Source organism: Citrus sinensis, chromosome 9 (assembly GCF_022201045.2).
Source record: "Citrus sinensis cultivar Valencia sweet orange chromosome 9, DVS_A1.0, whole genome shotgun sequence".
Taxonomy (NCBI): Eukaryota; Viridiplantae; Streptophyta; class Magnoliopsida; order Sapindales; family Rutaceae; genus Citrus; species Citrus sinensis.
Window position 1 is genome coordinate 15,780,545 of NC_068564.1, and position 21,259 is coordinate 15,801,803.

Consider the following 21,259-nt stretch of genomic DNA (forward strand, 5'->3'; position numbering starts at 1 on the left):
CTTGTTGAGAAGAGGACGTTATGATTTTATGTGTCCAGCCTTTTTGCATTCAAAGCAAATAATCGTCTCCTTCTGACTTTTAAAGTTCCTGAACCTCTTCCGCTCATTAGATTTCTTTAAAAACTTCCTTGATTTTCTGGCTATCATAGCCATATCTTCATCTTCAAATTTGCTTTCTTCGTCACTTTCTAAATCTTGAAGCTCTCATGGTAATGCTCTTTTTCTTTTTATCTTCATCACCTCTTTCAGTTGCCAAATCCTTTTTATAAGAAATAAGTGAGCCAATTAAATCATCAATAGATAAAATATTTAAATCCTTGGCTTCGTCAATGATGGTTCTCTTAGATCTCTATTCTTTTGATAAAGGCCTAATGGTTTTCTATACCTTCTCGCCATTTGAAAAAGTTTTCCCTAGGGCTCCTAAGTATTTACTATATCTGTAAATCTAGTATGCATCAAATGTACAATTTCATTTTGTTCCATTTTGAACAATTCATATTGCCTGATGTATTTACTAATTTTAGACTCTTTAACTTGTTTTCTTCCTTCATAAACAATTTCTGAATTTCTCCAAATTTCATATGCATTGGAACAAACTGAAACTCTGTGAAACTCTTTCTTATTTAATGTACAAAATGAGACATTCATTGCTTTGGAGTTTAAAAATATCTTTTTCTTTTCTGCCTCACTTCATTCACGTGAAGGATTTGGAATTTCTTCCATTTTTTTTTGTTTTTAGTGGTTAGCATGAATGGACAATCACTAACGATTTCCTATATTTTATAATCTATGGCCTGTAAGTAAATTCTTATGCCCGTTTTCTAATATAGGTACTCATTTCTGTAAAATAAAATAACGGTATAGAGGTAGATTGTCCTAACAAGAGAACCTTACTTTGATACTAAATGAAATTCTCACTAAGCAACCCAAGAGGGGGGTAAATTGTGTTTTTTTTAAATTAAGCAAATAAAAGTATACAACAATAAATAATTTAAAGAAATAAGGGAGAAGAGAGCAAACATGATATTTTAATGTGGATTGGCAAACTTTACCTACATTTGTGCCTCCAAGCTAACCAAGCTTGAGGATTCCACTGTCTAAACCTTTACAACCTAAGGCTTCAAGATGTTTATAATTGACTTCCAAGGTGTCAATTAGGGGTGGGCATTTTACCCGACCCGACTCGACTTGAAAAATTTTGGGTTCGGATCGGATCGGGTCGGGATTGAAACCCGATCGGATTAAAAATCACAAACCCGATCGGGTTGTGATCGAATCGGGTTTACCCGATTAGGTAGTAAAAAAAAAACCAAATTAAACCTAAACACACACACGCCGCACACTGCGCAGCACACACACAAAGTCACTCACAACAATTCACAAATTCACAAATGCACACAGCCACACACCACCACAAGACAAACAAGAATCATTCACAACTTCACAATTTCACCGTCAACACTCAACACAAACAAGCCAGCTGTAGCCAGCCACCACAAGACTCACCCGCAGCCAGCCACCACAAGACTCACACACACCACAACACAAGACACAACCCTGAACCGCGATCTGTTGCTGCCAACTGCTGAAACCGCGATCTGGTGCTGCCAAGTGAAGCCGCGACCAGTTGCTGCCAAGTGAAACCCGTCCAGTCGTGAGCCGTCCGCGATCTGCTGCCAAGTGAAGCCGCGATTTGCTGCCAAGTGAAATTGCGTCCAGCCGTGAGCCGTGGCCACCGATCTGCTGCTTGAAGGCCGAATCCTCACAACCCGACCTGACTTTCTCCCCACCCGAACCCAATTTTGAAGCTTTCCACTTTCAAGCTTCAACTTTCAAGTTTCATAAGTCATAACTTTCATGGTATATATATACTATATAATTATATATGCTTAATTAGTTATTATGTAATTGGTTATTATTTGATTGTTGTAATTATGTATTTATAAATATTAGTAATAAAATCAAGAAAATTGGTGTATTTATGATTTTGTTATGAATAAATTTTTATTAATTGTTAATAAATAACAAAACTTTTGTTAATTATTAATAATTAAAATAATATTAATTGATAATTGTTAATAATTGTTATTTGTTAATAACAGTTAATAATTGATTTTTTATGAATAAATTAGCACATTAGGTAGATTAAATATTGAAATTAAGTATTATGTTGCATATATTTTATAATTATAATGTGTTATGTGATTTTGTGCACTTGTGCAGTAGCTTCAAGCCTTCAACCTTAAAAACATTAACTCATTCAATTAATATTTTATTGTATGTTAAATTGTTAATCATTCATTAATCGTTAAGTACAAGTAATTTGGGTTTGAAATTAAAGGGTTTATAATAAGAATTAAGACATAGATAGGCAAATAATATCATATTATTATAAAGAATGGGTAATTGGATATTATAAATTAATTAATAATCATGAATTTCTTGCTTTTTGTTTATGGAGTATGAACAATTTGAATTGAAATTACTAATTAGATTATGTTAATAATATTTCTATGTTTTGATTTTTGAATTAATGATTATTTTTTATATTCAGATGCTTGGACATTCAAGATCGAATTCGATGAGTGACGAAGAAGAACAAATTGTACAAATGGAAGGAACTCAAAGAGGAAAGGAAAAGGCAAAGCGGAAAAGACCGCCAATGAAGAAAAGATCGAAAGTGTGGAATCATTTCACTTTACTCGAAGATAATCCAAACAAATGCATGTGCAACTATTGTGGTAGACAATATCAATGTCATTCAAGGCTTGATGGGATTACAAATATGACAAGGCATTTAAAGACATGTCAATTATACAAGACATTTCGCAAACAACAAAGTGGAAGTCAACAAAATTTTACAGCTGAGGGCGGCGAAGAAAATGCAAGTAATTTTGTTTTGGGTCAAGGATGGAGTCAAGACACATGTTGAAGGACAATAACTAAAATGATTATTATGGGTGAGTTACCGCTCAGTTTTGTAGACAACAAAGGATTTAGGCATTTCTACAGTGTAACTATCCCGCAATTCGTTATGCCATCTCGAAGAACTATTGGTAGAGATGTTATGGAGTTATTTTTGGAGGAAAAGGCAATGTTGAAGAGTTTGATTTGCAACAACAAGCAGTGGGTGTCTCTTACAACTAATTTATGGAATTCTGTTCAAAACATAAGTTACATAGTGATTACAACTCATTTTATTGATAGTGATTGGTGTTTGATTAAGAGGATTATTAGTTTTAACGTAATCAAAGATCATAGAGGGAAGTCAATTGGCAAAAAGATTATGGCTTGCTTACAGGACTGGGGGATTGAGAGGTTGTTTCCAATAACTGTTGATAATGCCACTATAAATGATATTGTTGTTGGTTATGTCACTATACAGTTGCTTGCTTGGAAGAATGATGATGCACTTGTGTTGGCAGGACAATATATGCATGTGCGTTGTTGTGCACATATTTTGAATTTGATTGTTGTTTCAGGATTGAGTGAGTTGCATGCTAGTGTTGCCGCTATTCGTAATGCTGTGAAGTACGTGAGATCCTCCACCACGAGGCTGTGAACATTTAAACAATGTGCTGAGCAAGTGAATTATCTAAAGGGAATTGTTGTTTTGGATTGTCCTACTAGGTGGAATTCCACTTATTTAATATTGATGACTGCGCTGAAATTTCAAGCGGCATTTGATAGAATGACAGAAGTGGATAAACCAAATGAGGCATACTTTGCTAAGAAAGAGAATAATGTTAGAAGGGTGGGCCCACCTGGACCGGATGACTGGGAGAATGCTGAACGAATTGTGAAGTTTTTGAAGGTATTTTATGATGCCACATTATTGTTTTCTGCTTCTTTAAGTGTGACTTCTAATCTTTGTTATGTCATTATTGGCTTAATTGAGAGTTCATTGACTGCACTACAAGAAAGTACAGATCCTTGGGTGTCCTCTATGGCTTATAGTATGAGGGAAAAATTTGATAAGTATTGGGAGTCCACGAGAAAGATAAACAAAATGTTGATTATTGCCTCTATTCTTGATCCACGAGCGAAAATAGATTTTGCTAAACATATTTTTGGCAATGATAATTTTATGGTTGAACAAATGACCAAAGCAGTGAAGGACTTGTTGAATGAGTTTTATGATGCATATAGTGCATTCTCCGTTAGTTCCACACCGTCGATGTATAGTGAGAGTGGTCTTAGTGGCAGCTATGGAGGTACAAGTTCTTCTTAACGTTTTACAACTGAGGCTAATTTGGTGGATGTTGCTGGTGGTGAAGGTGATGATGCTTTTCTTGTTGCTCGCCCTTTCCTTGGATATGCCAGGAAGGTTTCTGTCCAAAATGAGAGCAAAAGAGTAGTATCTGAGGTGGAAAGGTACTTGAAGGACCCAGTTAAAGATCCTAGCAATCTTAAACTTAATGTTTTGCTTTGGTGGAAGGTGAATGGATCGAGGTATTCAATTCTGGAGAAAATTGCAAGGGATGTCCTCGTTGTTCCTGTTTCCACAGTGGCGTCATATTATTGATGAGTATAGGAGTTCTTTAACCCCGGCTATGGTTGAGGCATTGATATGCACTGAAAATTGGTTGCAGTCTAAACCTTTTGCCAATCCTGTCTACAACCTCCAAGAAAATATTAATGAGCAAATATTTCATATGGAATTACAAGAAGGTAATGTTTTTAATTTTTTATCATACATTATATACATAATATATTTAAAATGTATTATAACATTATATAGAACATCTACATGTAGTCATGTACTTGAGTTACTATTTTTTTTTTTTTGGATTTTATAGAGCTTATAAGATCGCAAGCTTTGACAGTGGAAGCGGTGAGCACCGACATTGGTGTTATGGATGTTTGAAAGGTAACTTTTAATATATATTATTATTCATAATTTGATATTATAGTACTATTAGTATTAGGTTGTAATTTAAACTATAATTATAGTTGTTATAGTTTTAAATTTTTAAGTCTAATTATAGTTTGTAAAATTATAAATTTGTAATTGTTTTAGTTAGACAAGTTGAAGTTGATAGAATGGTATTATTGTGTAGTATTATTATTAACTTGATTTGGTGATGAATGCCACAAAATAAGCATGATTGACTTAATTATATATATTTAAAGTGTGTGTGTGTATTGAAAAATTTGCTAAACATATTATATTTATTTGTAATTATAAATTTATAATGATATAATAGAAATTAGAAAGATTGGAACACCCCTTTAGCTCAATTAAAGATATGATTGGATTTATTTATTTGTGTTTGTGTTTGATGTGTAACCTTATGAATTTGGTTTATTTGCTCAATTTTTTATATGAATTGAGTTTGTTCATTTGCAACGTGGCTTAAAGAAAATAGTTATTGTACATTTCTTCAATCTTTCTCTAGGGAATCGGCGCTTGAACTTGGAGTTCAAGAATTTAAATTTAGAACTTGTCAAAGTGCTTGCATGGAGCCATGGAGGAACCAAGGTGGAGGAACTAAGGAAGCTTATTTAGTTTTAATATTTGAACTTTGAACTTTGTGATTTGTGTTTCTGAACAATTTAATTATGTTTAAATTTTGTGACTTTGTGAGTTTGTGTTTCAAACTTTCAAAGACTAATATTTGGAAATTGTGCTTTGGACTTTGTAAGTTTGTATTAATTTTAACTTAAGTTTGGACTTTGTTGGTTGAGCAAATAATCATCCTAATCCTACCCTCCAAGCCAATAGGCAAATAATCTTATTCTAACATTTTAATTTTATTCATTTGATTTAATAGCATTTTCTTTTCTATTTTTTTCAGTTGAAAATTAGTAAAAATGACTACAATTAAGAAAAATGTCTTAAAACCACCTTAAAAACTACAAAAAATAGGAAAAAAAAGAGCTCAAAATATTGACCCGACTTGATTTGACTCGATTTCAACCAACTCGAACTGACCCAATTTGACCCGAACTGACTCGATTAGACCCGAAATGACCCAAACTCAATCCGACCTGTTTTAAATCCAACCTGATCTAACCCGAACTTAACCCGAATTATTGACCCGACCCGAACATCAATAATTCAAGTTAAGTTTGGATTGATTTTTGTCTAACCCGAACAACCCGAAACCCGATTAGGTTGCCCGAACCCAACTCGAACTTGGTTTTGCCCACCCCTAGTGTCAATAAAACCTTTACAATATGAGATAATCTCTCACCCCTTTCCCAAGGTTTTCCCACGTTTACATCACTCAAATTTGAAGATTACATAGATTTTCCCTTACGCAGTGTATGTGTTTACAAATGAAAGTTCAAAGTGTGATTTGATAAAGGAATAAACAAATTTTAGCTCAGAACAGATTGAATAAGCAATGATAAACTTGATGATAATCGTTGAACACATTTATAAATTGTATTTGATGAAGCCTTTTATATATGAAGAAGAAAATTAGTGGTTGTTGATTTTCTAAAAATTATTGGATCGCCGTTAACCTTAGCAGATTTACTATTTTGACTTGTGGTAAGTAACTGTTATGATGAAATTGAATTATTGAATCACCATTTGAAATTATCAATATACCATTTAATTCCAGAGAGTTCACTGATTAAAGTGGCTTGTTGTTTTCGCATAATGGTTTGCTATTTAATTCCAGAAGCTCACCTGTTTGAAGTTAGTTTACGTTCTGTGAGTAACGATTTGTCATTTTTAGATAAATTCATTTTTAGAATTTATTAGTTAGTCGTCTTCTCATAAACGGTTAACTGTTAATTTCTAGAAGCTATTAATAACTCAACCATATGTTATCAGTTTTGTTGTTTTAAACTTAATGGCTATCTGTTAGTTTCCCGAACCTTAATCTTGTCCAGAATATTATGCGGCCTAAGAAATTTGATCAATTTAAAGACTCCATCATTTTTAATTTTATTTGTTATCATCAAAATCAATGTTATAAGAATGTTTATGTCAACAATGGCAGGTGCGGTCATATGAGGCTTTGTGTGTGTGTGTGTGTGTGTATGTAAGTGTGCGTGGTTGTGGGTTTGGTTTTTTATTTTTTTTCCTTAATCTAATTGGATTGTCAGATCAGATCGGGTTTGATCTGATCCATATACAATCCGATTGGATTAACAAAAGATCATCTGATCTAACTTATCCTTCAATCCGCATTTGATCTAAACCCGAAATATTCGAATCTGATAGGGTTATTTGCTCACCTTTAGACTATAGATGTTTATAATGATGGTTTATAAATAATAAAGGTCATCTTTGTCATTACAGTATAATGTTGTTTTTTCATGTAACTGTCATCTTTGATGTTATTAAAAAAATAAAAATTTTAAAACTAATTCTCACGCTATTTAATTGTCATTTTGTATCGAATATACATTTATAATTACTTTTGTACAAATACAAGATATTGCTTTGTAAAAACCTTAGATAATCCTTCATCTTCAACAAAATATTAGCTATTATAGTAAAATTATCATAATTACTCTTCAGTATCTGACAAAATCCACTACTAACTAACAAAGTTCTCACAGTCTAATATAAAGAGCTTTCACAATCTTTCATCTTCAACAAAATATTAGCTCTCCCATATGTACTCTAGCTACCACATTTAAATTCTCATCAAGTCTTCATGCAATATTTTCAAGCAAATCATACTAGGAGCCTACAACATTTTTTTTGCAAAGTAACAAAAAAAATAAGTATATCAAACTCATTTGTTGCAGGTCATATTAAATCTTGATAAGTTAGAGAACAAAATGCTATTATATATTTATAGACTAGCCTTAAATTATCAATCAATTAATTTTCATATGTAGCAGCAAGTTGCCATGTATATATCTAGCCCACTCCCATCTAACCTCATCAATCTCTCCTTGAGCATAGCTTTGTGTCTTTAAAAACTATGAAGTGAAAAATATATAAATTACCTAGTTGTAAAAACATAAATGAATATTTAATAAAAATTGCCAATATCTTTTCTAGAATAAAGACATAGTATTAGACATAATGTCTCATATAATATCTACAATGCTCAACATTTTTAGGTTGATGAGGACACCACAAAAGAGAAAGTAATAGATTTAAGTTATACAATGAGCAAATTCATGTAACAACGAATTTAAAATCTTATATAAAACTATTATGAATTTCAATTTAAGACTCATGTTCCTTACTTGCTACGATTAATTTTTTCGTGTGCCGTGCTAAACATTCTCAACGAACTTAATTTCAAAATTGAAAACCACATATTAGTAACTAATATAAGAAAATACAAGTAAACAAGCACAATTTCATAACTTACTAATTAATAAGCTCTTTTAAGATTTTATCAATAAAAGAGTCTAGTACTTCACATTCTGGAAATACCGGCTAAGCAACCCAAGAGGGGGGTGAATTGAATTTCTAAAATTTATGAAGTATTTTAAATAAAAAATTTAATGCAAAGATAGAACAAATAACAACTAAATAACAACAATAAAAATGTAAAGAGAAAAGGGAGAGAAAGAATCAAACACGAGATTTTTACATGGTTTGGCAACCTCCGCCTATATCCACGCCTCCAAGCTCATCAGACTTGAGGATTTCACTGACCAAGCCTTACACCTTAAAGCTTCAAAATTTTTTACAATTGACTTACAATGTGTCAATCAACCTTTATAACAAGAGATTATCCCAAACTTCTTAACTCAAATGTTTCCCTCACTCTCAAACACTCAATTTGATATTGAAATGAAAATTACACAATTTTTCTTCATACAATGTAGGTGTTTACAAAGTATGATCTAAAAAGTTTTAAGCACAAGAGATGTTTAATGCACAACAACAAGCTCAATGATGATTGCAGAATCAACACTAATTTGAATTTGATAGAGCCTTTTTATAGTTGGAGAAGAAAACTAACCGTTGTTAACTTTCTAGGCATAATCAGATCACCGCTAACCTCTGTCAAATTGTCGTTTTGACTTTATGCAAGTAATCGTTATGCTAAAATTTGAATAGTCAGTTTACCATTTGAAGTTGTTGGCTTACCGTTAAATTCTAAAAACTAATTTGCTCAGGGTTGGCTTACCGTTTGGAGTTGTCGATTTGCCGTTTAATTCCAGAAATCTGCAAGAAATAATTGGCTACCCGTTTGTGCTAAATGGTTCACTGTTTTTAGCTAAATTGCTCTCTGAAATTTATCAGTTAACTGTTTTCGAATAAACAGTTCACCGTTTTCTAATAAAGAGTTCATAGTTATCTTCCAAAATCAGAACTAAGTGTTATCTTTATAAAATCGGTTTGCCGTTTCAAGATTAACAATTATCCGTTTTTGTCCAGATTCTTAAACGATTAGTCGATTAATCAAATTGTTGCATAACGGTAACTTCCACAAGATCAAACGACGATCCAATAACCTCCAGAAAGTCTACAACAGCTAGTTTTCTTCTCTAACTATGAAAGGCTTTATCAAATTCAATTTAGAGTGATTTTATAATTGTCATTAAGCTTGTTTTTGCATATCAAACTGTCTTGAGTATAAATTTGTTTACTCTTTCATCAAATCACACTTTGATTTTTCATTTTTAAACACATACATTGTGTGAGTGAGAATTTGTGTAATATTCACTTTTACATCAAAATGGAGTGATTGATAATGTGGGAATCACTTGGGAAAAGAGGTGTGGAATCATCTTAAATTGTAAAAGTTTATTGACACTTTAGAAGTTAATTATATTCTTATTGAAGTCTTGGGGTTGTAAGACTTGAATAGTGGAATCCTCAAACTTAGTGAGGCTGGAGGTGTGGATATAGTCGGGTTTTTGTCGAACCATGTAAAAATCTCATGCTCGATTCTCTTCCTTTCTCTCTTTAAATTTTTTTATTATTATTGATTTGCTTATATTAGAAATTTACATGTTTTTTTTATATTAGAATGTTAATTGACTATATGTAGTTCCATCTTTAAAAAGTTCAGAAGCAAATACTTTTTTTCTTTCAATAATTATACATATGCGGCTACCCTATAGTCTATAGAGGAGTATTGGCAATATTTAACTAGAACCAAAATCTCCATATATGCCAATTTCTCCAATTTTTAGAGAACAATTGTTTCCTTGATTTTAGGCCACACCATCGCTCTGATACCACAATGTCATGACCCAACCCAGACCTGACAAGATATTGTCTGCTTTGGGCCTTAACAAGGCCCGCACGGATTTGTTCTTGGGGCGCCCATACACCCCAAAACGCGTCTTGCCAATTAAGGTGTAGATCACCCCTTATAAACCCAGCATCTCTCCCGTGCTTTGCCGATGTGGGATTCGCCTAGGGTGTTACATACACCCCCCTTGGGGACTCAGCGTCCTCGCTGAGGTTTGCCCCACCATCGCTCTGATACCACAATGTCATGACCCAACCCAGACCTGACAAGATATTGTCTGCTTTGGGCCTTAACAAGGCCCGCACGGATTTGTTCTTGGGGCGCCCATACACCCCAAAACGCGTCTTGCCAATTAAGGTGTGGATCACCCCTTATAAACCCAGCATCTCTCCCGTGCTTTGCCGATGTGGGATTCGCCTAGGGTGTTACATACACCCCCCTTGGGGACTCAGCGTCCTCACTGAGGTTTGCCCCACCATCGCTCTGATACCACAATGTCATGACCCAACCCAGACCTGACAAGATATTGTCTGCTTTGGGCCTTAACAAGGCCCGCACGGATTTGTTCTTGGGGCGCCCATACACCCCAAAACGCGTCTTGCCAATTAAGGTGTGGATCACCCCTTATAAACCCAGCATCTCTCCCGTGCTTTGCCGATGTGGGATTCACCTAGGGTGTTACATGTAACACCCCAAAAAATTACCCATGAAAACACAAGGGTAAAATTGGAATGAAACCTCACATCATTTATTATTATTAATAAATCTCAAGATAAACAACTATTATTCATACTCCAACTGAATCCTTACATAAAACATATGAAATAAACTCTCCAAAGTAAAGTCTCTAATCCAAAATAAAAAGTCTAGCCAAATTTAATCTTTAAAGCAACTCCAAAGATCCACTAAGCAAAAATTCTCCATCTAAGCACCCAAGCCACAATTCTAATCAATCTGCAAAATATTAGAGACGAGGGGTGAGCCGTCAACTCAGTAAGCAAATCCATGCACAATATTTGAAAACCTTTGTCAAGAATCGTTAAACATTTTATAACATCATCTTCATTTAGCATAAGGGGTGGATCCATATAAAAACATTTATAAAAACATTAAAGCGTAGACATTGGTAGCTCATGCCTCGTAGTCATCATCATTCATCGTTCATCATTTAGGGTGTTATACCCCGCATTGTTCCTCATTCAGGGTACTATACCCCACATTGTTCGTAACATCCTTGTGCACAAGATCATCATCATACCAGCAAGCTGGCCATAACATTTCATAACATCATAACATTAACATCATATACATTACTACGGACTATGAGCCAAAACATTTTTTTAATCCACCATACATTCTTTCATAAATAGCAGTTAAAGTCTTCTAAAACATTTAAGAACCTTTCTTTGATCATTTAATTCTTTTAGAAAATTCTTTAAGAAAACATTTTGTTTAAGAAAACTAAATTTCTTAAGAAAATTCATTTTAAAATAATTTTATATAAATTCATTTACAAGTGTTTTTATTTTACAAAATTCATTTAAATATTTTAGAAATCAGTTTTGTAAAAATTTCCATTTAAACATAATTTTTGTAACGTAAATTACGTTTATTTTAAAGAACATCATGCATGTATCTACTTACCTCGATCCGTAGCAATCAATTCAATACCTCAAGAACAACCAACGAGCTCACCCACGTCCTAAAATCATCATAAAAAAATATTCTTATCAATATCAACTCTAACCTTAAACATAATCCCAATCATCCTTAAATCATACACACTAATACTACCTTAATACTTATACATATTCTAAACATATCCTATACTTATGAGTATCCTGCACATGTTGATTTTTAATAACCTATACACATGTCGGAAAACCATGAAAATTTACAGAGGCACTGTGAACATGCATAGCATTGCATACAATATTTCACAAAAAAATCAGCACAAGTCAAAATCGAGTCAGAATATTGACCTTTAACCAAAGTAACAAAAACTGTCCAGCACTGACCAAAACAGTCATTTTCCACTTAGAAAATTCATAAAATATTCTTTGGTACTCAAAATAATATGCTTCTTTTTTCTAATTACAGAAGACACATTCAAAAAGCATATAATTAAAATTCATAATTTTTGGACTCCTGAAACTATTTGAAAACATTTTATTTCCGAGAACATCTAACCCGTCCAGAAAATTCCAGATTTGGAAACAGAATTTCAAAAATTCGTATCTTTTATTTTACATGCCCAAAAATCACGATTCCAGTTTTTAAAGACAGAGGAAAGATTGAAATTGCATTATAAAATTCTAACATGGCCTGTAATATTCATAAACTAGCCCAACTGTTACACGTTTCAGCTTCTGAAATTCTGGAAAACAGTTTCCAGATTTGCAGCAGCCATATGTTACGAGTTTTAGTAATTCAACCATAAAAAATAAAACTACGAAATTAAATATGCAAGCATAGGAGACATAGATCTGTTGGCACAAAAATCGCCATAATTTTAAAGGATGTGTAACCTTATACAAAAATTTCCAGAGTTGAGAACCGCTGCTGAAAATCGGAATTTTCCAACACCAGTAACCCAACTTCGAAAACCCATAACAATTTGCATACTCAGACGATTTCAACACAAAACCTATCAATGGAAAGCCTAGGATGTCTGGTTACATGATATGTAAGATATTCACGTGATTCTAACTAAAGAAAATGATTTCAAGCAGGGAATAGAGACTGTTCATATCATCACAACATTACAAACATACATATAATACCCAAATCATACTACAAGTAATTAAAGGCAAACAATTCCATAAAAATAAATCATATAAGTCTGAAGAAATACTAAATACCTTAAGGCAAACACTAACAAAGGAAGTGATAAAACTTTCCTTTCCTTCTCCAAAGACTTATATTTCCTTCTTTTCTTTCTAGGGTTTGTAACGATGTAAAAAAATAAAAGACGGCTTCTTAAAAAGATGGTTTTCTCTTAAATACTTGGTAATTAATAAATATTTAAAAATAATAATAATAACTTACGTAACTTATTTAAAACAATCCGATAAATTTTACTCACACACAAACACTCAATAATAACTATCCTACTCAATTTAATAAGGGCAAAAGAGGAAAAATAAATAAATAAAAATTGGGCGTTACAACTTCTCCCTCCCTTAAAAAAATTTCGTCCTCGAAATTAGAGCTTTACCCTAATACTCAAATAGCTGAGGATACTTCTCCTTTATTTCATCCTCTCGCTCCCAAGTGGCTTCCTCTGTAGTATGATTCGCCCAACGAACCTTTACGAAAGAAATAACCCTTCTCCTTAGAACTTGTTCTTTCCTATCTATTATCTCCATTGGTTGCTCCTCATATGACATATCATTGGCAATTTGGATAGGTTGGTAATCCAATACATGAGAAGGATCAGCCATGTACTTCCTCAATACTGACACATGAAATACATTATGAAGCCTCGAAAGGCTTGGTGGTAACGCCACTCGATATGCCACTGGGCCGATTCTCTCCAGAACCTCAAAAGGACCAATAAACCTAGGGTTGAGCTTGCCCCTCTTCCCAAAACGAAAAACTCCCTTCCAAGGTGAGACTTTTAGGAACACATAGTCCCCAACTTGGAACTCCAAATCACGTCTACGTCGGTCTGCATAGTTCTTCTGCCTACTCTGAGCCGTACGAAGACGCTCTCGTATTAGCTTGATCTTCTCAGCTATAATCTGTACTAATTCCAGTCCCAAGAGTTTCCTTTCACCAACCTCATCCCAACATATCGGCGACCTACACTTCCTCCCATATAGAGCTTCAAAAGGTGCCATGCCAAAACTAGAATGGAAACTGTTATTGTAGGCAAACTCTATTAGTGGTAGATGTTCTTCCCAATTACCTCCCAAATCTAACACATAAGCTCGCAACATGTCCTCGAGAGTTTGGATAGTCCTTTCTGACTGTCCATCCGTCTGAGGATGAAAAGCAGTGCTCAATCTCAACTTTGTTCCAAACTCCCTCTGTAGTCCAGCCCAGAAATTAGAGGTAAAGCGTGGATCTCTATCTGAGACAATGGACACTGGTACTCCATGTAACCTCACTATCTCATCAATAAAAAGCTTGCCCAACTTCCAAAGCTTATCACTAGCCTTCATTGGTAAGAAGTGCGCCGACTTAGTCAAACGATCCACAATTACCCAAATTGAGTCACAACTCTTCCTCGAACGAGGTAACCCACTCACAAAGTCCATGGTAATGTGCTCCCACTTCCATTCTAGAATTGGAAGCGACTAAAGAGAGCCCGTAGGCCTCTGGTGTTCAATCTTCACTTGCTGACACACCAAACACTTCGAAACATGATCAGCAATATCACCCTTCATATTCCTCCACCAGAAATTTTGTTTCAGGTCTCGATACATTTTAGTGCAATTACAGATTGTTGAATGGATCTATTAAAGATAGAACACATCCTTTTTAACTTCAATATTTTCTTTTGGTTGACCTAAATTCTCATCGGATTAATAGACTTCTAGGTCAGACTTGTTAAGCTAATTTATCTTAATAACACTATAAATTCTAGGCCAGCTTAAGTTGATTATTCTCTTCGGTGACATTAGAAAAATCCAGCCCCAAACAAGCATCGATGAATGAATATCGGCATCCAGACGATTGCGAATTAGTTTTCAGAAAACACAGAACGTTAACCAGAAAAATTCAGCCACAAAAAGCCTGTAGCTGCAGTTCCATAATCATGCAGTCCAGACCAGCTGCCTTTGACGTATTGCATCATCAGTTTATAGTCCGACAAAATTTCTAATTATATCACAAAAAGGTTGTTTGGTCCACTCAAAACTGTGTGTGGGTAGGGATGGCAAAATTCGGGTCCGGGTTTAGCCTTTCCGGTTCCAGATCTAGATGATAATTTTGTATTCCGGATCTGGATATAAACCTGAATTTTTTGGCTCCGAGTCTGGTGTCTGGATGCCAGATTTAAAACCTGGATAACTAAATGAACTAAAAAACATAAACCTCTTTCACGTTATGAAAATTCCAAAAAGAGTTCAAATCGCAAGCACCGATGAATTGAAGGATTATAGATTCTTTACAATCGAGACAACTTGAATATAAATGAATTGAAATGAATCATGATTTAGAGATAAAAGCTGACCCACATATGTTAATATCACCTCAGAGCACTATTAATTCCCAAGAAGCATGTATGTTGATGATGTAATCAAGATGAATGGTGACGCGATGAAGACGATGGTGAATCATGGACGACGACGCGACGATTTGATGAAGACAAACAGTGGCGCGATGATTTAATGAAGAAGAACGACGACGGGATAAATTGAATATTGAGGATGATGATGAGCTGTTGATGATGATGCTTAGGGATTACTTGAATATTGACAAGGATGATGACAAATTGACGAATGAATTTAGGCTTTGTGGCGTGAAGATTGAAGAAGGTGAGAGAGGAGGAGAAACGGGGTTGTTGCGGCTGTAGTTTGTTTTAGGGTTTCTTTTTTTTTTTTTGGTTTTATACTTAGATTTAATAACTTAAAATTGATTATTTAATAAATTTTAAAATAAAGATATCCGGGTCTGAATTTCGAATATTTGGATTTACGTAAACCCGGATCTAGACCTGGATATGTCCGGATTTATAAAATGAATTTCGAATCCGCATCATTTTTATCTCCGGATCGGATTCAACCTGCACCAAATAATCCAAGTTCATCCGGGTTCGAGCCGAGTCCGGATTATTTTGCCACCCCTACGTGTGGCTGAGACGAAATTCACTGTAAGTATAATTGTTTAATCGTCATCTCAAACGTCATTCCATGAAGGTGAAATCCCTATTTAAACCTTCGACTCCTTATGCACTTCCGTACTTGAAAAAAAAAAAAAAAAACAGGGATATGGAGCAGGAGCAGCACCGGCAACACCAACCCCACTTTTTACTAGTAACATTTCCAGCACAAGGCCACATAAACCCAGCCCTCCAACTCGCCAGGCGTCTTATACGCATTGGTACACGTGTCACCTTCGCCACCACCATCTTCGCCTACCGCCGCATGGCCAATAGTCCCACACCCGAAGACGGCTTGTCGTTTGCGAGCTTCTCCGATGGATACGACGACGGTTTCAATTCCAAACAAAATGATCCGAGGCGCTACGTCTCGGAGTTCAAGCGTCGTAGCTCCGAAGCCCTAACTGAGATCATCACGGGCAGTGAAAACCAGGGTGCTCAACCGTTTACTTGCTTGGTTTACAGTCTACTCCTCCCTTGGACTGCTGAAGTGGCGCGTGCATATCATCTCCCTTCAGCGCTCCTTTGGATTCAACCAGCCCTCGTTTTCGACGTTTATTACTATTATTTCTATGGATATGGCGATCTAATTGAAGAGAAGGTTAATGATTTGATAGAGTTACCGGGACTGCCGCCACTCACCGGCTGGGATCTTCCTTCTTTCATGGATCCCAGAAAGTCAAATGATGCTTACTCTTTCATATTAACTTGTTTTAAAGAACAAATGGAGGCAATTGTCGAAGAAACCGATCCAAAAATTCTTGTCAACACGTTCGATGCATTAGAGGCTGAGACATTAAGAGCCATCGATAAGTTCAATATGATCGCAATCGGACCGTTAGTTGCATCGGCGTTGTGGGACGGAAAAGAGCTGTACGGAGGCGATCTTTGCAAGAATAGTTCAAAAGAGTATTATATGGAATGGCTAAGCTCGAAGCCCAAATCATCTGTTATCTACGTGGCGTTCGGAACCATATGCGTCCTGGAGAAGCGTCAAGTGGAGGAAATTGCACGCGGGTTGTTAGATAGTGGTCATCCATTCTTGTGGGTCATTAGAGAACACGAAAATAAAGATAAAGATAAAGGTGCAGATGACGTGGTGATGAAGTACAAAGAAGAGCTGAATGAGAAGGGAATGATAGTGCCGTGGTGTTCACAAGTGGAGGTTCTGTCACATGAAGCGGTGGGGTGTTTTGTAACGCACTGTGGGTGGAATTCGAGCTTAGAAAGCCTGGTATGTGGCGTGCCTGTGGTGGCATTTCCTCAATGGACAGACCAAGGGACAAACGCTAAAATTATTGTGGACTTCTGCAAAACTGGAGTGAGAGTGAAGGCTAATGAAGAAGGGATTCTAGAAAGTGATGAGATTAAGAGGTGTTTGGAGTTGGTGATGGGAGAAGGAGATGAATTTAGAGGAAATTCTTTGAAATGGAAGGATCTGGCCAGAGAAGCTGCCAAACAAGGTGGGTCTTCATATAAGAATCTCAAGGCTTTTGTTGATGACTTTGGCACCAGCAAGTAGACTTATCATCTTCTTTAATTTTTATTTTTTGTTTGTTTCCGTTGTCTAGGACTATGACATGATTACTTCAAACATGTACCGATGTTTTTATTATTGTTGTTATCATTTTCGTTATGGACAGACCATTATACATATGGAATAATGAAAGTGAGCTAGCTCTACAATTTCAGTCAGCAAGTACATGAAATCGGTGGGATCAGTACTCTAGTCTAGGTTGGTAACGGGACCGTGCGGCCGGCCTTTGCGGATCTTGATCCTGTCCTAAACAGTAAATTTGGACAAAATTATATTTCGATCTCATCCCGATTGAGATCTCGAATTCTAATTAAATCTCGAATTATCTTAGATGATAAATTTTTTTTATTATACGTTGAAGATTCTATCACAAATATTATGTCATACACTTACAACCGGCATATTATGTATATATTATTTACTAAATGATTTTATTATACATAGATGACTAGCATATTAGATATAAGTAATTTTTTAAACCGACTTGTTATATATTTTTGAAAATCTAGTTATAACATTTGCAATCCTTTTTAAGATTTTCAAATGCCCTAAATCCTAGCCTGAATAACAAATTGAAATAGAAAGTGATGCTATATATATATATAAGCACACACACTCTTGTATGTATAGTCACGTACAAACTACAAGAAATGTAGTCAATTTTTTGTTTTTTCTTATAGGAATGAAATACGGTTAGGGAAAAAGAGATTTTTCCAGCCATTACAATCAAGTCATCAAAAATAACAAAAATAAGGATATAATTTTTCTAATGGAAAAAAAATTATTAAAAATAGCTTCAAATTCGGTATATGAAACAGTATCATCGTTAACATTTGTAATCACACTAATTCTTTTATTGAAAATGTAATAATATTTTAAACCTTTTAATCTACATAGTCGCAAATACAGTATTAATTGGAAAAAAATATGAAATCAATTGTATTGTGGAAGCGGCTAGTATGAAAATCATCTAGCATTGGATCACATCTTTCACTGTAACAAAGCTAAAGTTATAACACAAAGCTGCCTTTGAGTACTCATGATTTGTGTGTAAAGGCCTTTTCATTTATGTAAGATCCCTTATATCAATTAAGCCGAATTTGACAAAGATCAATTAAATTGATTACGATTTACGAAAGAATTAAATTAAAGAAAAGACATAGGCGATTTGGAGCTTTTTAGTTGTATATTTTATCCAATGTTATTTGCAACATCTTACCATCAAACAAGGCAGAAAATATCGCGTCCCTACCTACCCCATTTAATTGAGTAATCTTCTTTTTTAAATATTATTTAGTTTGAAAATTACCCAATTTAAAGATAATCCAGTTCTCTTCTCACTTATATAAATGAAATTCAAACTTTAAACGTTTTCATTTCAACACAAAGCTTATCACCCCTGAATTAGGTGGTACCCACCATTTCTTTAAGTGATCTATATAAATTATATATATATACACGCGCACTAACACACACAAACGTATATATATGTATGTATCCAGAATCCTAAATTTGTCATTAAAACACATAGTTTAATAGTATAATAATATAATTTAACAGCAAATATTATTATACTATAATTTAATAATTTTTCCATCCTGAACCTTATTATATATATTATCTTTAATAAATTGGAAGCAAGACGGCAAGACCTCTATACGTAACAATCTTACTGATAATCATCTGTTGTATATGTTTCGTTATCAATCTATTCGGTTTTAGGTTACTGAAAATTTGTAGGCCAAACCCAATTAAACAAGTAAATAGACAAGTAATGTTAAACATTATAAATTATGTTCTAAAATTTAATGTATCGTTATGTCATTTATTTATTTTTTAAGTGAATATTGTACCAGAATAATGTAATAAAATCACTTGAAATTTTTAAAATTTACCATTCTCTCAATGAGTGATACATCACTAAATACTGCATAATTTTTAAAAATAAAAAATTATATCATTTAAAATAAAATTCTGAAATAAAATTTAAAATATTTTTTTTCTTCAAATAACTCTTGTTGATGCTAATTTCTAATCAACTAGAGAAATAAATAATAGGACGATATAATAAACGAGATATAGGGAATTTACATAATTAAGTTCTTGGCCTACATCAATAGGTATAGAAAGAGCAATTTTCATTATTAAATAAGAATTACAATGAATTTCTTTTGGTCTAATTATTTGCTCATATTCTCTGTGCATCAAGAATTCTCTATTTGCTCAATAATTTTTAATTTACATAATTAAAATTAAAATTAATAAAAAATTACGATGTACATAATTAAGAATATTAATAATTATTATAAATCTACAAATATAATAAAATAAATATTTATTCACCGAATATATTTTTTATTAACTTTGTCATTAAAAACTATAATTTTTTAAATAAAGGTAAAATTATAATTTGAAACTATTTACTCTCAATTCAAGACAAAGTAAATACATCAATTAAATTTTGATCTCCATTTCATGCTTCCATTTTAGTGTAAGTAAACAACCTACTTCCACTCCACACTCCCAATTCTAGGATTCTCAATCATTAAGATTCCCACTCCAATCCAAAATGTAAACACTACCTTAATGTAATAATGTAACTCCCAGTTATATATCTGATTGAAAATATCAGTGTAATGATCTGCTGTTATAATAGTTATAAATATTTGTGTAATACAGTAATTTAATGTATAATTAATATTAAAAAAAAAACCACAAACGAGATATCCTGAGTTAATGGAGATAATTTATTTTATCTTTTAAAGATAGTTAATTCAGAGGGTCGCGCTAAGTTACAGGGACTATAACTTGCTCACAGTTTAACAAAAATATGCTAATGATTCACCTGGTTCATTTATTGTGTTACTTATTTTTGGATTTTTTTTTTGGGCTATAAGCTACGGTCGGTGACTGTAATTAAGTTAGGGAATGTCTAAGAGTGAAATTATTAGGATCCCTTTAAACTCCTGATAAAACCCCCTTCTAAAAATATCTCATTATATATATATATATATACCTATGTTTATTCCACAAATAAACCTGTATATTATTTTTTTCCTCAAGAAACCATATAAAAACAAAATTCTTATATTACAAAATTTTTATCACCAATTTAATCTGGAGCTCTTGCTCGGTCTATGTGAATAAATTTTCAATACAGAATTCCTTCGACTTCTTTTAAGTGAACACTTGCTTTTACATTCTTCTATACATATAAACGGGTAAAAGCTCGTTTAGTCCCTATATTTTGAAGTTAGTACCCGTTTAGTCCCTATATTTTTAAAAATACCTCAAATCATCCCTACCATTAAATTATTGACACTTTTGCCATTATCTTTTGTTCCTTTTAACTTATTTTTATAATATTGCCCTATTATAATAATTTTTTAGACATTATTAAAAAGAAAAAAAAATAACCCTATTATAATAATTTTTTTAGACATTATTAAAAAGAAAAAAATAAATTACCAGTTTAACACCAAAAAATAAAATAAAATAAAAAATATATATATTAATTTTTGTGGAACACACTCTTGAGATAAAATATTAATTTTTCTAAAAAAATTGATAATGTAATTTTTTAAGATATTAATTTTTTAGACATACGTGAGCTTCCACAAAAATTAATATATACCTTTTTTGTTTTTATTTTATTTTTGAGTTTAATTTGATAATTTAATTTTTTATTAATATCCAAAAAAGAAACATTATTGTAAAAATGTAATATTGTAAAAGCAAGTTAAAAATAATAAAAAATAATGA

At 33.4% G+C, this 21,259-nt stretch overlaps 1 protein-coding gene and 1 long non-coding RNA gene across 2 annotated transcripts; both read left to right on the forward strand.

The window, feature by feature from the left end:
* The first annotated feature begins 1,362 nt into the window (after positions 1-1,362).
* LOC127899982 (uncharacterized) lies at positions 1,363-5,667 on the forward strand. The gene is made up of 4 exons (XR_008051857.1): positions 1,363-1,860; positions 2,555-4,671; positions 4,800-4,870; positions 5,400-5,667. It is a non-coding gene; the product is annotated as an uncharacterized LOC127899982 (long non-coding RNA).
* Positions 5,668-16,029: 10,362 nt separating this feature from the next.
* LOC102622134 (phloretin 4'-O-glucosyltransferase-like) lies at positions 16,030-17,655 on the forward strand. Its single transcript, XM_006492935.4, has one exon. The coding sequence runs from the start codon at positions 16,070-16,072 to the stop codon at positions 17,480-17,482; it is 1,413 nt and encodes a 470-aa protein (XP_006492998.2). The 5' UTR covers positions 16,030-16,069; the 3' UTR covers positions 17,483-17,655.
* Positions 17,656-21,259: the final 3,604 nt, after the last annotated feature.